This window comes from Mastigoproctus giganteus, chromosome 5 (genome assembly GCF_048544385.1).
Source record: "Mastigoproctus giganteus isolate SK-2022 chromosome 5, ASM4854438v1, whole genome shotgun sequence".
NCBI lineage: Eukaryota > Metazoa > Arthropoda > Arachnida > Uropygi > Thelyphonidae > Mastigoproctus > Mastigoproctus giganteus.
This window is the reverse complement of record NC_143579.1, coordinates 2,676,145-2,692,415: the sequence shown is the minus strand read 5'-3', so window position 1 is coordinate 2,692,415 and position 16,271 is coordinate 2,676,145. Positions and strand designations below refer to the sequence as shown.

Sequence of the window (16,271 nt, the reverse complement as noted above, 5' to 3'; positions counted from 1 at the left end):
ATTAATAAATAGAGAAAATAACAATGGGCTCAATACTGAACCCTAGGTGCAGACCCCAATTGATGAAGGTCTATCAAGTTTTATGTGCGAGTTCACAGATGCTAAAAGGTTGGCAGGTTGGTTAATGACAGTGATCAAGTTATGCTAATGCAGTAAGGTATAGAAAAATTAGGTAGATGGGCTAAGAAATGGCAAGTGAAGTTTAACATTGAGAAATGCAAGGTACAGCATACTGGTACAGTATAGCAGTAATTCTAGACTAACATACTTACTGTGTAGTAATACACTCAGGGTGGTGGAAAATGAAAAATACCTTTGGGGTAATTTTACAGTCAGTTATAAAGTTCAATAAGCTTGTGAAGTTTTGTCATTGCTATATTTTGCTAGTAGGGATAAGAAGTGATTTTTCCATTGTATAATGCAGGCCCATGCAAAGCTGGTATTAGGTATGTTCGGGGTCTGACGGCACCTGGGATTTCTCCCATCTCCGCGTATGTTCTCTGTATCGGACAAGCCAGAGATTTAAAAGTGTGTGGGATATGTACTGTGTAGTTTGTTGTGCCCATTGTTCGTCCGGCCTGTTAGCCGCCGGGCCCCTAGTGAGACCTGACGTTACCAATACCTGCCACAGGGAGGCCGGCCGGGTGTTACCAATATTTGTACTCTGGCTGGTCTTGCCACTTACTTTCCTGGGATTTTAGTGGCTAGGACCGAAAAAAAAAAAAAAAAAATCGAGGTTGATATTAGTGATACTTTACAAGTTAGTATTAATATTGCGCGACGTGGGGCTGTGCGGTGAAAGTGAGTTTTAAAAACCAAATAGGTTCGGGCAAGAATTTTGATGTTCTCTTTTGATTTTGACATGTAGGGCTAAACGCTGTGCAAGACAAAAGTTTGGGGGGAGGATGAAGACTGGGGGGAAGAAATTGGAAATAAGGGGCCGACAGAGTAGATGGCCCCTGCAGGTAGTGAGGCATGCCCGTGCCCCACCAGAGTGAAAAAATTGGGGAGGCAAGGAGAGGCAAGCCTCTCCTCCCCAGGAGTTTGGAAAGAAAGATCCGCTCAAGAGAGTGCGGATTTGGGTCGCCAATAGGCTGTTCCGGCAGGAGAGTGCCACGTATGTCATCTCCATCAGTTTGCAGGCCCTAAAAAATTGGCCGTTGAGTCTCATCTAGGTGGGACACTAATAGGGGGTTAAATCTGGATGTCATCCTTCCAGACTTCATGTGGTCTGGGGCTTATTTTCTGGTCATTATCTTGGGGTCATAATCAAGTCTACTGGCTGTCATTATGGGGTTTTATCCCTTCCGTGATGTTTGCTAGTCCTTACACTACCTTTTGTCATTATGTAGTGGGTCTATGCTGCAAGGTCTTGGGGCAGTGTCCCTTTGTTCTGATGTCACGACTATTTAAAGGTGTTTTTTCGCTTCTATTGGCGGTAATCCTGACTCTTGTAGTTTGACAATCTATTGTCACTTGTCTTTTCCTAGTACATTTTGTAGTCAGTCCAAGGTCTGTATAGTCGGTTCCTCTGTGTCGTCTCGCTGCTATTTGCAGTTTTGTTTTGTCTCATTCCGTTAAGGTCTTCGGTATATGGCGGCTAGTGTTTGGCGCCTGCTAAATAATCCCTGGGCAAAATCAGTTAAGGCCAAATATTCTTCTTGTGTATCTAGTAGATGTGACTCGAGATCCCTCGGTAATAGTGAACTCTAGTTATTAGTCTGCATCTAAGGTCTTCGTATTGGACACACTCAAACATAATGTGCACCCAGCTTTCTTGTTCCCCACAAGTACAACGCGGATCCTCCACTATTCCCAATGCTGTAAGCTTTGCATTGAAAGCCCCATGACCCGTAAGGAGGTAGGTCGTGTAAAGTCCGGGTTGCAGCCAGGTTGGAAGAATGGGGTATACTCTGTCTACGTCCGGGATGAACGTTTTGGTGATGTTCCCTTTTGTTGTGTTTGTCCAGCGGTATTGCCAGGTTTCTTTTAGGTATTTCTGCAGCCTGTTCTTTTCAGCCTTGTGGGTTGCATTGTTATCCACTGTGTAGTCTTGGTGGGTGCAAGGTATTCCTTTGGTTATATAATAGGCTATTCCAGTACGTATGATGTCCAGGTCAAGGGGAAGGGCTCCGGCCAAGACCTGTAGGGCAACAGTGCTAGTAGTGCTACAGGCTCTGGTAATGGTTAACAGGATAGTTCTATGGATTGAGTCGATTATGCGTCTATTTACGGCGGTTGATGCCTTGTGATACCAAACCGCAGAGGCGTATGTTATAGCTGGTAGGAATGTCGTTTTATAATATAAGGAGAGCACGCGACGTTTAAGTCCCCAGTCCCGACGAACCACACGTGCTAACAGTGCAGAGTACTTCCTTATCTTTGTTCTTAAATGTGTGAGATGCTGCTTGAAGGAAAGATTACAATCTAATATCACCCCCAGGTACTTAAGCTGGTTTTGGAGTTTCACTGTGGTGTTGTTCACCTTTATTTGAGGTGGCCTGTGCAGGTCAAGGGAGCCTTTCAGTAAGATTGAGGATGTCTTAGTTGGTGAGATTTTTAGGCAGTGTAAGATGGTCCAGTCCTGTAGTATCCTGATGGCATGGTTTGCTTTTACCTCCAACTGGGTTCTATTGTCGGCAGCAATTTTCAAGATTAAGTCGTCGGCAAAAGCTTGGGTTTGGACGTCACCAAGGTCCATGGCCAGGAACTCATCCAAGACAATGTTCCACAACAGTGGCCCCAGGACAGAACCCTGGGGGCAACCCCTGCAGACACGGCAGTTTACCCTACCATAGGGTGCCACGACACTAATACTCCTGTCGGTAAGGTAAGACTTGATAGTGAGATACAAATTGCAGGGAAGGTTGGCCCGCCTTAGCCTTGCCAGGACACTTGGCCACCAAATGGTGTCGAAAGCCCCGGCAAAATCTATGGAGATGATTAGGTAGTATTTACTGTTGCAACTGGCCACACCGTGCAGCAGATGTCTAAGTGCCTCTACTGTCGAAGACTCAGGCTTAAAGCCGAACTGGGTAGACACGTGCAGTTCAGCACTCTTGTAATGTGTGTCAATTTGGGCATATAGCATTCTCTCAAATAGTTTGCTGATCACTGGTAGCAAAGCTATCGGTTTGTAAGTGGTTGGCTGTTGTGGAGGCTTCGTGGGTGTTTTTGGGATCAGCTTCAGTCCCGCAGTCTTCCAGTTTCTTGGGAAGAAAGATGCCTTGATGCAAACAGTTGTTAAACAGATTTAGAAGGAGTTCGGAGGTCAGATCCGTTACTTTTTTGACAATTTCCGGTTCGAGATAATCGAGGCCAGGGCACTTATTATTTCTTACGTGATTTGCCGCGGATTTGATGTCATCTAGCGTGAACGGTGGTTCACGGGAGTCAGTGGTGTATATGTCATTTTCTTGGCATATTCTATGCTGTTCAGGTGAAGTAGGCATGGCAGTCTCCGGGAAAATAGTGCCCAGAATATTTGTGATTGACTGTTGCCATGTGGTGGTTTGGCTCCCCTGTGGTGTCAATGTGGTAGAAATAACTTCCCCCCTGGGGAGTTTGTTTGTGATTATCCTATAGACTACCCCCCATGGCTCATTATTTCCTGTTATGCCTGCCAAGTTTTCCCAGGCTCTTTGTTTGCTCTTGTTTATCGCATCCGTATATCTGTTTCTTGCTTCTCTATAGTGCTCCTTTAGTATCTGGACCTCAGCAGCAGGCCATGTGCGTCTTGCCCGTTGAAAGAGTTTTCTTCTTCTCATGGTCTCCCTTCTGAGTTGCTGGATCTCGTGAGTCCACCACAGGACTGCTCCCGGTTTGGGATTTCTCCTCTTCATTGATGCTTCACTCGCCGCAAGTATTATTTCCGTTACCCTCTTTTGATTCTCGTCTGGATCCCCATTCTGGTTTGTTGTTTCCAGGTGTAGGGCTGCAGCGGGCATTAAAACCTCTCTGAACCTTTCCCAGTTCGCCCAGCGGATGGCGAAGCGATTTAGTGTTTGTTTAGGTATCAGTAGCCTGTTTAATGATCTTCTGATTTGGCAGGTAATCACCCTGTGGTCGGAAGTCGTCCACGAGTCTCTGACGATCCAATCATCAACGTAACCTGCAAGGTTTCTCGTGGACAATGTGACATCAATAGTCGCCTCCCACAGGGTATTACAAAATGTAGGCATCTGGTGTGGTCTGTTCAGGATAGTGAACCGGGAGTTCGAGAGAAAGTCCTCTAAAATCTGTCCATTTCTGGTACCTCTCCTGTCTGGGGTCAGACTGTGCCAGGCTGGTGAGCGGCAGTTTACATCTGCCCCAATTATGATCCTTTGATCAGGGAGCATGTCGGTCAAGGCCTGCAAGTACCTGGTGATGGGTGCGATGTCCTCGCCCGGCCTGCTGTAAAGGGCCACAGCATAGATTTGGCCCAATGGCGTTAAGATGTGGGCACACGCCGCCCAGGGTGCACAAAGCTGTGTTACTTTAGTCACAGTATAATTGGGATTGCGCACCACAACTGCAGCCCAAGGGGTGTCACTCTCGTCATGGACTATTTTGTATGCAGCCGGATATCCGCACACTCGTTTTGAGTGGGTATATGGTTCCTGTAGTAGTAAGACGTCAGCTGCTTCCTCGTCCGCTATGACCCTAAGTTGCTGGGCCACTGCTCTAGCTCTCTGCGCTTTATGCTGTATTATTGCAATTTTGGATCTATTGTACTCTTTAGGGCGTCTCTCCATAGTCGGTTCGTGACTGGTATAACCCTTTTACTTTAAGATAAACTGGACAGTTCGGGTCTCTGATAGAATGCGAATGGTCCATTTTCCCTGCCTTGCAGTTTGTACAGATTGGATCTTGCTCCTTGTTTGGACATGTTTTATATTCATGTCCCCTGCCAGAGCAGTGACCGCAGGTTGATTCTGTTTGTGTACATGTATGAGTTGTGTGGCCGTATTTACAACACCGGAAGCATTTCGGGACTGCCACATGCTCCCGGAATCGGTGGGATCCCCATTCAATGTAGATTCTCTCTTGATTCTTTAACTGCTGCCAGACAGTCGGGGCCAGCTCTAGAACCCAGTTTCTGTTTGGTCCTGCCCTAGATCTGGTGGAGTACCTAGGCTGCACCAGGGTTCGCTGTTCCTGTAGTTGCTGGGGGGTCGGTCTCAGATTTCTGTTTATTATCTCTGTGGCTAACTGTTCCGGGGTTAGGTCTTTGTCAATGTCAAAGACAATGATAGCAGGTCCTCTCTTTTTTGGCAATTCTGCAGTCAAACCCAAGGTGGCAATTTTTGGGTTATCCATTATCGTCTGTATGTCTTCGTTTCCCTCCGTTTCAATAACGAGTCCTACATTCCTCGTTTTCCGAATGGACTTTATCTTAGTAGCTTTGAGGTCATCCCTTAGTTCCTTCATCACAGTTGTCTTTATTTCTTCACTAGTTCTCTTTTCCTGGGGGCCATCTGTGGTCACAGGTCTAAGCACAACCAAGTTGGGTGTCATCAAGAGAGGTTGCTTCCTTTTTGGGGGCCCGGGCTGAGTTTGTTTTCCCTGATTTTGATTACTCCTCAGCGTTTCAGCAAAAGTGGGAGCACGCTGTTGCATTTTATTTGTCCCACATTCTTTATAGGCCTGCAGCCTCGCGGTGACTTTTTCATTTTCAACATATGTCTTGAAAAGGATAGTCTCCATCTTGTTAAAGATTGTGACGATTTGCGACCTCACAAGGGTGGTTATTCTATTATTCGGTTCTTTAAATATTGATTCCAGTGCTGTTTTGAGTGCCAGTGACTTTTCATAGACAGTACCCACCGGTAGGGAGGAATCTATGGGGGGAGATTCCTGCTGCTTTTCATTGTTTGTTTCTTTGTTCACATTGACATTTTCCTGAGTGTCCTTATTCTCAGTTTGGGAGCGTGTTCCCCGCTCTATTTTCGCTGTTAACAGCTTTTTGTTTTTACGCTTGCTTTGTGTTTGGGGGGGTCCCAGGACAGGCGTCTTCTGTGTCCTCTTGTTGTTCTAGGGGGGTTATCTCGTCGTCCTGCCCTTTTGGCTGGGTTTCTTTCAGTTTGTGATTTTTTGCTATCCATATCAGCAAAGGTTCCGGATATTCGGACGTGCGGATTATCAGGGTTGTCAATCTTTATATCAGTTTGTGGCTGTAATATGCTGGTGAACAATACCCGCTACACGCATACAGGTCAAAGAGATTATTTTGTAGGTTTTTAGGGCTTCCAAAGTTTGGTCCGCTCTAATCAAAACGATTATTCTAAACATATACTGCCAGCATATTGCTGTACTGGTTTACATAGGAAAATTTCTTAAAAACGTTCATATCTCTAAATATAGTTAACGAAAAGTCACAAAAGGTCACCTGTACATCCAGTCCAATTTCCTCTTTCTTCCAACACCATCTGTATGCTTCAGTCTTCTGTTGGTACTTGTTTCAGAAGCTGGAGAAGAGGGCTACCCACTGATACCAAAACTTTATGTACTGTACGTATCGTATTCCCAGCAATATCCACTAGGCCTAACTGCCAACAATGCGTGTTTGACTACAGCAAAGCGTTAGCAGAATGCTAAGCCTAAAGGGATTTGGTCTATGACGAGAGAGTACAGACCAGATAACCCTCGTAATAACAAAAATTTTTTACCCACTTAATCCACTTGCGAAATTCTTTTAGCTGGCACACTTTTCCAGTGGAAGAAAATACTTTAAACACATTAATATAACTCAACATTCAGGAGCTCCAGAACACGTGGCTACACTGAATGACGGCCATGAATATACCTGCAAAGCTGGTAATGGGTCCAGGCCAGATGGGAAATGTAAGCCCCATTTCAAACTGCCCATTAAGTATTTTTGTAATCAGTGCCAAATACACATGATGCTAAATACATACAGCAAACCCCCGTTATAACGTGGTTTGCTTTACGCTGATTTGCTATAACGCTGTCACAAATCACTATAATGCTCTTTTACAGATTGCATTTTTAGCATATTTAACAAAATTGTTTCATTTGATAGAGTTGATAGCTTGAAAATGAATAGCAAGACAGCATTAAAACATTTCCCATGCTCAGTGGAATTTTCTTGCACGCTAATTTAAATGCAGTACAGTGACTTCTTATGTAGTTCCAAGATCAACATTTTAAAAAATGATCAAGTATATTGCTTGTAATATTTACGTTATATGCATTTATCCAAAGTTTATTCATCACTCAGTATAGTATTAGACATCAGGCACAATGGACAGTTTACTTGAACATTGTATCATAATTAATGCAACCAATGCAGTTACATTTTTGAAGAGTTAATAATGGCCAATAAGAATGAAAAAGCAACGTCTGGGCCCAGTACGAAGACTATAAATGTAAGAGAAAGACTGAATTTGAAATCTGAATTAGAATTAGATGTTTTGAATTTTGACGTTTTGATGAATTAGAATCTGAATTAGACATTTTGAAGCGAATCGATTCGGGTCAACGACAAGCGGATGTGTGCCATAATTTAGGACTTGCAAGTTTAACTGTAAGAACATGGAACCATTTAAAACTAGTAAGGGCTGGTTGAACAGATTTAAAATCCAGAGAGAAGCCGCAAGTGCAGATCAAGGAGCCAAAACTTTAAAAAAAAAACTTGTTAAAATTATTGAAGAGGGATATTATGTGTTATACTTCTCAACAAGTTTTTAACATAGATGAAGCAGGACTTTTATGGAAACCAATACCCAAAAGAAGTTTCATATTGAAAGAAGAAAAAAAAACATGCCAGGTTTCAAAGTGGCAAAGGATTGGTTGACTTTATTGTTGTGTGGTAACGCTGCGGGGGATTTAAAATTAATACCCCTTTTAGTTTATTTGGAAGAGGGCCAAAGTTAACCCCAAAATCGACACATTATTCATGATTAAATTCATCAATTAAAATCAATTTAGATCAATTAAATTCACAATTTTAATTGGAATTTTAAGTTTAATTTTGATATGTAAGTAGGTTACCACATAATTATATACGTATGTAATGCAGAATATTTTATATGTACAAACATTTGAATATTAAATATTTTGACCGACATTTGTGCTTCTTTTCCCTACCGTTTATTATCGATTAGGAAATATCCTATGGCACAGATCGCAATTCACAAATACATAGGTTACCTTATGGGAATGCGGCGCTCGCTTAGCGCGGATTCACTTAGCGCTCTGTTTTTCCGGAACGAATTAATTATCAGCGTTAAGCAGAGGTCACCTGTACTAATAACTTCAATCCATGAAGAGCATTGCCTATCGATAACCAATGGACTCCAACTCTACCATCCTTTTATACATAAGGTTAATTTGCCCATAATGCAACACTGCTGCACTTTGCATGGAAGCCTTTTATATGCAATAGTATAAAAACCTTTACTGAAATTTAAGTAAATATCAATAGTATTTTTTGTATTCAGTTCCTTTGTTACTGTGTTATAGTACTCAGACTGTTCAGACAAAAGTTCCTGTTAACAAATCCATGCAACAACCGCACATAACCACGTTCTTTGCTAGATTATTGTGCATTACTTCTTTAACCAGTGACTCCATTATTTTCCCTGGGACAGAAGCATTATAACAGATCTGCAATTAATCACGTTACCCTTTAATCTCCAACTTGTGAACTGGGAATATATTTGCACATCACCAGTCTGTAGGAACTCCCCTGACTCCAAAGATGCTGTCATTATCATGGTTAAGGGTTTGCTTACCCCTTTTGACGGTTGGATCTATCCAATATAATTGGATAGATCCAACTATCCATCGATCCAAGGAATTTTCTTCCCATATAGCTTCAACAATTTCTTTTTTCCACTTTCCTTTCAGTTTTCCCAAAACCATTCAGCTTCCTGTCAGAATTTCATATTCTTCTGGCACCCGACCCCTAAAATATTCTTCTTGTGTGAATGTATATGCAAAATACCAATTCAGTTTGTCAGCAACCTAAGCAAGATCTTGAATGGCTAGATCATTCAAATCTAGTGAATAAAAATAGTTCATTTCCTTCCTTCTAATGTTTACAACAGTAGTCAACAAAAGTTTGCATTCTTTACCAGTCTTCTCAGAATCTGCCTAACCTCCTTTGTAACTTCATTGCACACGAGTTCATATTCTGTATCACCTGATAAAATTTATATCCATCCTATGCATTCTTTTTCTCTGTCATTAGTCTCTCCTGCATATATCTGACATTTGTTTAGGTTTTAAACAGTATCTCTTAGGTGGTATAAAAAGACTAGTAATTTCTACACTTATGCCCTAAATGATTCCAGTTTAGAATTTGCAGTTGATAACTTCATTAGCTGGTCCCTGAATAGAATTCAAAAACTGTCTGAGACCATTGTAACCTTTTGATGGAAAACTACAGGAGGCTTTAAGCGGACTATACTGGGAATGGTAGGAGGTGGTTTACCAAGGTTATTAATACAAGAATTAGAAGAAAAATAGGATGCTAACAATTTGCTTTATCTTTAGCTGAGAAGGCAATAACAACCATCAGGTTTTAATAGAGTTTGAAGTACAGATTGGCAAAACTTGAAGTCAATGGCTTTGGCAAGAAACAAGAATGTGACTACTGTTTAGACAAGAATCAAGTTTTCTAATCTCAGCAGGTTCAAAATCTAGTTTGGACTGATTAATAATTGCTTTACAATTGATGTGACCTGTAGTGTAGACAGAAAAATGAATCTGCATATTTGGATGTAAGCCAATTACAGTATGTAACATTCTTATCTTGAACAACCTTAGCACATTTACCGGTAAACTGAACAAACAACTTTATCTCTACAAGAATAATTTCATTAGCATGATATAACCAAACAATGGCATCAGAAAATTTAAAACTAATCCAAACAAGCAAAAGAATAGAAATCTTATTAGCATTAGTTGAAGCATATGATGCAAGAGAGCAAGCTTATAGAGCATCAGCCAAAAAAAAAAAACCCTTCCCATTTCGTCCATCCGTTCACCCAAATGTTTGTCTAGTTCAGTCTTAAATTTAAATTTATTTATTTTTATTTTATTATTTTTTTTACGTAAACCCCAAACACAACAGGTATTGGAACCTATAGTACTTAGTACCGTGCTTGGGTTAGAGGTTGAGAAGAAGAAAGAAGATATTTGTTGACATTAGATTTGAACTTCTGTAGACTGTAATTTTCAGGAAATACATATGAAGGAAGGTTGTCCCAAAAAACGGCAGTTAAATGAATAAACGAGGAAGATGAAAAGTTGGTTCTGTGAGTTTGAAGTTGGACAGTAAATGGATGTTGGCTGGTGGCAGCATGTGTTTGGACTGCTTTGGGGGGGGGGAGAGAGAGAGAGAGAGAGAGAGAGAGAGAGAGAGAGAGAGAGAGTGGGAACTATAGAAGCCAATTCAGAAGAAAAGTGCCCATGGAAATATCTGTAGAAGAGGCATGCAGCAGAAACAGTATGTCTATGAGACAGCGAGTGAGAGAGAGAGAGAGACTGTTAGAGATGAATCATTAATTAGCCTAACTGCCCTCTTCTGAACGGAATCAAGAAGCCTGAGAGAGGTTTTGGGGGCACCACCCCAGATGTGGGAAGAATATTTAAGCTATCAACTTCCACAACAATGGATGGAAGTCTGTTCCAGCAATCAAATACCCGCTGGCTAATGACAAACTTCTGCATATCTATTCTACAACTGTCTTTCCTCAATTTGAATCTATGTCCCCTCAGATTCTTAATCTGAGCAAATGACAGTATCCCATCAGCACTGAGGGGATACTGTCATTTGAGTAGTATCCCCTGTCATAGGGGGATACTACTCAAACCATTCAAAGCCATATACGCCTCAACTAGATCTACTCACAGGTGCCTAGTCTCCAGATACTAAAACTGACAGAATTTAAGCCTCTCCTGGTAAGAGAACCCCTTGTTCCTCTCACCAATCTTGTTGCCCATCTCTGTACTCATTCTAGCAACTCTACATCCTTCCTAAAATGAGGCCTCCAGACCTGTATACAGTACTCAAGATGTGGCCCAACCATTGCCTTATACAAAGGTATAATCAACTCCTAGTCTCTTCTCTGCTAGCAAAATTCTTATATATCATTGACAAGACTCCATGACCTGCTCCGGCAGCCCTACTAAGGCAGTCTTGTCTAGGTGATCCTGCATCACTTCTTTAACCAGTGACTCCATTATTTTCCCCAGAATTGAAGTTAAACTAACAGGTCTATAATTATTTGCATCACCTTTGAAACCCCTTTGTAAATTGAGGATACATTTACACATCTCCTGTACATGGGAACATCCCCTGACTCTAAGCATGCTCTCATAATTATGGCTAAGAGTTTGCTTACTTCCCTTGCTGGAAGTAAGTAAACCCTTAGCCATACTTTTCCAGAATTCTTCCTCCCCTACTTTTCCAGAATTCTTCAAGTGTGACTGTAGATGCAAAATACTCATTTACTATCTATGTTAAGTGTACCAATCTGATTCATCCCCTTCCTTCTAGTTTACATAAGAACTCTGCTGTTTTTCTTTGCGTCCTTTGCCAAAGAATTCTCGTAATCTGCCTTCGCCTGCGTAACCTCCTTTGTGATTTGATTACAGACTAGCTTACATCTGCCATAGGCTTCTGCATCACCTGCTAATTTATATGCATCCCATGCATTTTTCTTCTCTACAACGAGCCTCATTAGTTCATTTGATAACCATTTAGGCCTAAACCTTGAACAATATTTCTTAATAGGTATGAAACTTTTAGTAGCTTCCACGATTAATTCCTTGAATGCTTCCCACTTAGAATTTGCTGTTGGTAACATCATCAGTTGATCCCACTGTACAGAATTTAAAAACTCTCTGAGACCATTGTAATCACCTTTACGGAAGCAAAAATCCTTTCCTTTACCTCTGATTTTAATTATATCTTTAAGTAAATCCCACATCAGTACACTGTGATCACTGCCACCTAGTGGTTCCTTTATCTACAAATTCTTAATACACAAATGATCACTGCTGATAATCAGATCAAGAGTATTATGCCCTGTGGTTGCCCTCGAACATGTTGCTGTAGAAAATAATCCTTCAATAAATCCACAAAAGTCTTGCTAGCGTGAGTGACCAACCCAGAAGTTCCAGTCAATATCTGGAAAGGTAAAATTTCCAACATCACAAGACATTCTGATTTACTGCTCATTAATTATTTCTCTGCACAATTGTTCATTGTACTCATCAGTCATTAGGCCTATAACACACTGCTACTCTCATTTTCCCTTTCCCAGTGTTTATATCACACCAAACTGACTCAACATTGCACTGCCCACCCATGTCAGCTGGATGCACTGTTAGATTTTGTGTGTTTCTTAACAAACAGCATAACCCCATCCTCCCTTCCTACCCTGTCTATCATTTCTGTACACATTGTACTCCCCAAATTCCAATTCTGCACTGCTTATATCTGTGTGACACTGTGTCTCTGATATCCCAACAATAACCGCCTTTGATGCCTTGATCAATACTTCAAATTCAAATTTATTTACTATACATCTAGCATTGGTGTACATGCAAGTATACATGCACCTGTTCTTACTCTTAGTTACCCTAACACAGCCCATGTATTTATTTGTTCCATGATGACTCCCAGCAGCTCTTGAAGTCCCCAGCAACTTGCTAGATCAACTCATTCTACATTCTTGTAATGTCAAACAATGTGAGGCAGATAACGGTCAAAAGAGAAAGGCTCCGTTGAATTCAATCACATTTTCAAAACTCTGCTACAGGACTTGCCATTATGAACTGCTGTTCAAAGAATGTGGTAATTTTCTGCACAAACATAAGAAAAAGAATAGCTGTGGCACTGTTGGTGCTACTAAAGGAAGTGCAGTAAACCCCCGCTATTCGCGGTATCTCTATTTGCGGTCGTTGATTTAATATAAAATGAATACCTAAAAAAATTTTAAAGCGCCGTGAACATTTTCCGCCATAAAAAAACATGGGCGTGGCTAAAATTATCTTTCCCGGTCAAAACAGCGCTCAGTGGGTGACAAAATCGTGAGCGTGGATGTTTCTCGCTAATCCTTGTTCAGTATGTGTTATGCGCTTGTCATGGAAGGTTTCTTCATTTGCTTTTAATTTATATGCTTATAAATTGATATGCTTACAAAAGTGATAAATCTACCGTTTTGCAGTGTAAAACAGACTTTTTCGAGTGTGTTAATGGAAGAAAGTGACTTTATTTAGACAAGTTCTTTCTAACCTGTACAAAAATATGGCTACGAATAACAAGGGAAATGTGAAAAGATCAAATAAGGTTATGACATTAGCAAATAAAATTGAGTTATTAGACAAAATTTCTAATGGTGAAAGTGCCTCCTCAGTGGCAAAACATTATAAAATCAATGAGTCAACGGTACGATCAATCAAGAAATCAGAAGAAAAAATCCGCCGTGGTGTCTGTGTAAACGCGCTAATTGCTTCAAAAATTTGCTCTGTAACTCGTGATGTTAAATTAGAAAAAATGGAAAAGGCTTTTAATCTGTGGATAGAAGACCGAACTCAAAATAAAATTCCGTTAAGTTCACTCATTATTCGTGAAAAGGCAAAACTCCTTTATCAACACTTTAGCGAAACTGGTGATAGCACTGGCGGGATAAGTCTTTTAGCAAAGGTGCTGGTTTGAAATTGTCTACTAATAAATATTACATTTAATATTAAAATTGTTTCTTATTCTCATTTCGATGCCATAAGCTTGCATTTCACTATGTACTGCATTTCACTATATGTACATAGTCATATTATGAAGGTACATATAATACATACATAGACAAAATAAAATTTTGTCTATGTATGTATTTCTTATATAGACTAGTTTTTCTTATATACTGTATTTCATACTTTGGAACGGAACCCCTTTATTACTATGGGAGCCATAACTCAGTATTCACTTTTTCGGCATTTGCAGCATTTCTCAGGAACGTAACCCCCACAAATAGCAGGGGTTTACTGTATTAGTGTTAATGTCAAATGATGCAAGAAAGCAAGTTTATACAACATCAGGAAAGATCGAAAAAATCTACATCATTTGTCTATTTCTAATAAATTGTCTACTTCTTTCTCAAATTTATTCAAACTACTGATTTCCACAACCCCAGGTGGTAGTTTATTCCAACAATCAATTACTCTGGCCAAAATCAAATTTTTGCATCAGGCCTGATTAATTTATGCAGTATAATAATTGCTAAATACATTAATGACCGTATTCGCTATCAGAATAATTAAACATTAACTCTTCTGAACTATTCATGGCAGAGTATAAACAAGAACCTTCTTTTTTTTTTTTAATTAACATATCTCCTTATGTGTATCGTATGAGAAAGAGTAAAGATGCCATAACCATCTAGTTTACTCAGCCCGTTTAAAGCCTTAAAACACTTAAATCGGGTGGGTGCAGAATAAATTGCAGGTACTAGTTACCGGATGCTAATTTACAAGTCTCTATTAGTAAAAATACCCTGTGTTTGAATAAGTGGGTGAATTACAGAAAACAAACAACTGAAGAAATCACTTCTGCTGAGCAAAGGCAGGGTGGAGGACAATCTACCACTGCATCTTGTGCAAAATTTATGCCTACTAAAAGCAATTAACAAGTTGTGATGCTACGAATGCATCCACATAAGACAAGACTGAATATGATAATCAAGTTGAGCGACACTTTTGTATGGAAGTGTAAAAAGAATTAAACACTTCTAAAGTTTTACTCAGTGTACTACTCAAGAGCAAACAAATATTTTGTATCACTTGTCTTTAATAACTGAGAGCTGCCTATTTTCCAACACATATGCATAAAAATTATGCTATCACTGCAGTTAAAGCAACATTCCCCAAATTAGAATTAAAAAATATATTACATATATTTGGTCATTCTACTGTTATAATGAGCATTGGAACCACTGCCACATTAAAATTTCTCTATAATAACTGTTATTAAATTGACAGAAATTAGCAATCTGTTATAGACAATACTCATCACAATAATATACTTTATCGTACTCATTAGCAAAATTAAGAAGTGATATAACAATAAAAAAAAACTTACTTCTTGTCAGATTGAATTTGATTGCAGATGTATTTGTCAAGTTGTATTACTGAAAATTTTTCAAGTTCACCATTTGAAACATGGTGATTCAGCTGTGCAGCAAGCATGGCAACTAAAAAAAAAAACTCTGTAATCATACAAATTATCAGTATATTTTTATTTCTTATTAATAAATATAAATTTATATATTAAGTAGAATTAAAACAGTAGAAATATTACAGTAGAACAGGATAAGAAGTTGGCAAAGGCAAAGAAGCCAACAATGAGAACCACGAGAAACATCTGAAAACTCACAGAGCAAACTTGTTTCCCGCTACTGCAGTTTCTCCCTGCATTCTCGGTAAACAGATGGTGCGTGTTATCGGTAGCAGCAGTAGAAGTTGATAACAATGTATTGATTAGTTTGTTTTGTTTTTAATTCATTATTAAAAGCAGATTACAGTTGAGCCCCGTATCCGCTGATCCAGTTACCCACGGTTAACCACAGAAAAAAACAAAAAAACTTAACACATACTACTTGCATCTCCAATACGATACTTCCCTTTATTTTTTATGATGTTGATTTTAATACGATACGATACTTCCCTTTATTTTTTATGATGTCGATTTTAATACGATACGATACTTCCCTTTATTTTTTACGATGTTGATTTTAAATCGAAAAGCTTCCCTTTATTTTTTACAATGTCGTGTATGTTTTGGTCACCAACATTATAATGGTTCTTTAGAGCTTTAACAGATGCACCGTTTTCAAACTTTTGAATAATTTCAAGTTTTTGTTTAATTTGAAAGCACAACTCTTGCATTTGCTCATCATTTTTGCGATTTCTAAACAAAAAAAAAAAAAAAAAAAAGTCCGACATCCCTGACATAAATAAGGAAACAAAATTTGTCCTTTTGCAGTGCAACGGAACACAACAATCAACGCAATGCACTAAATCAAACTACACATTTGGTCTCTATTTTTATTACTTTTTTTTTTGAATGGTAGGTTTGAAGACAGCGAGGGTTGCAAGATAATACGTACAATAATCTCCCAATGATGACTTATAACGCCAGTTCTTATATTGCCGCTTATTTACAACTTACAAAATATCTGTTTATACTTATTCTAGTTATTACTTAAATTTTCTGATTTCTGGTTGATTTTTTTTTTTTTTTAATTTGGAGTCTTCCATAA

General features: G+C 39.5%; 1 protein-coding gene across 1 annotated transcript in view; it reads right to left on the bottom strand.

The window, feature by feature from the left end:
- RPA1 (replication protein A 70) overlaps positions 1-16,271 on the bottom strand; it is a 358,941-nt gene that overhangs the window by 243,914 nt on the left and 98,756 nt on the right. Inside the window, exon 4 of the mRNA XM_090373886.1 lies at positions 15,092-15,203. Coding sequence (XP_090230012.1) covers positions 15,092-15,203 — 112 coding nt within the window. The remainder of the gene's footprint in view (positions 1-15,091; positions 15,204-16,271) is intronic.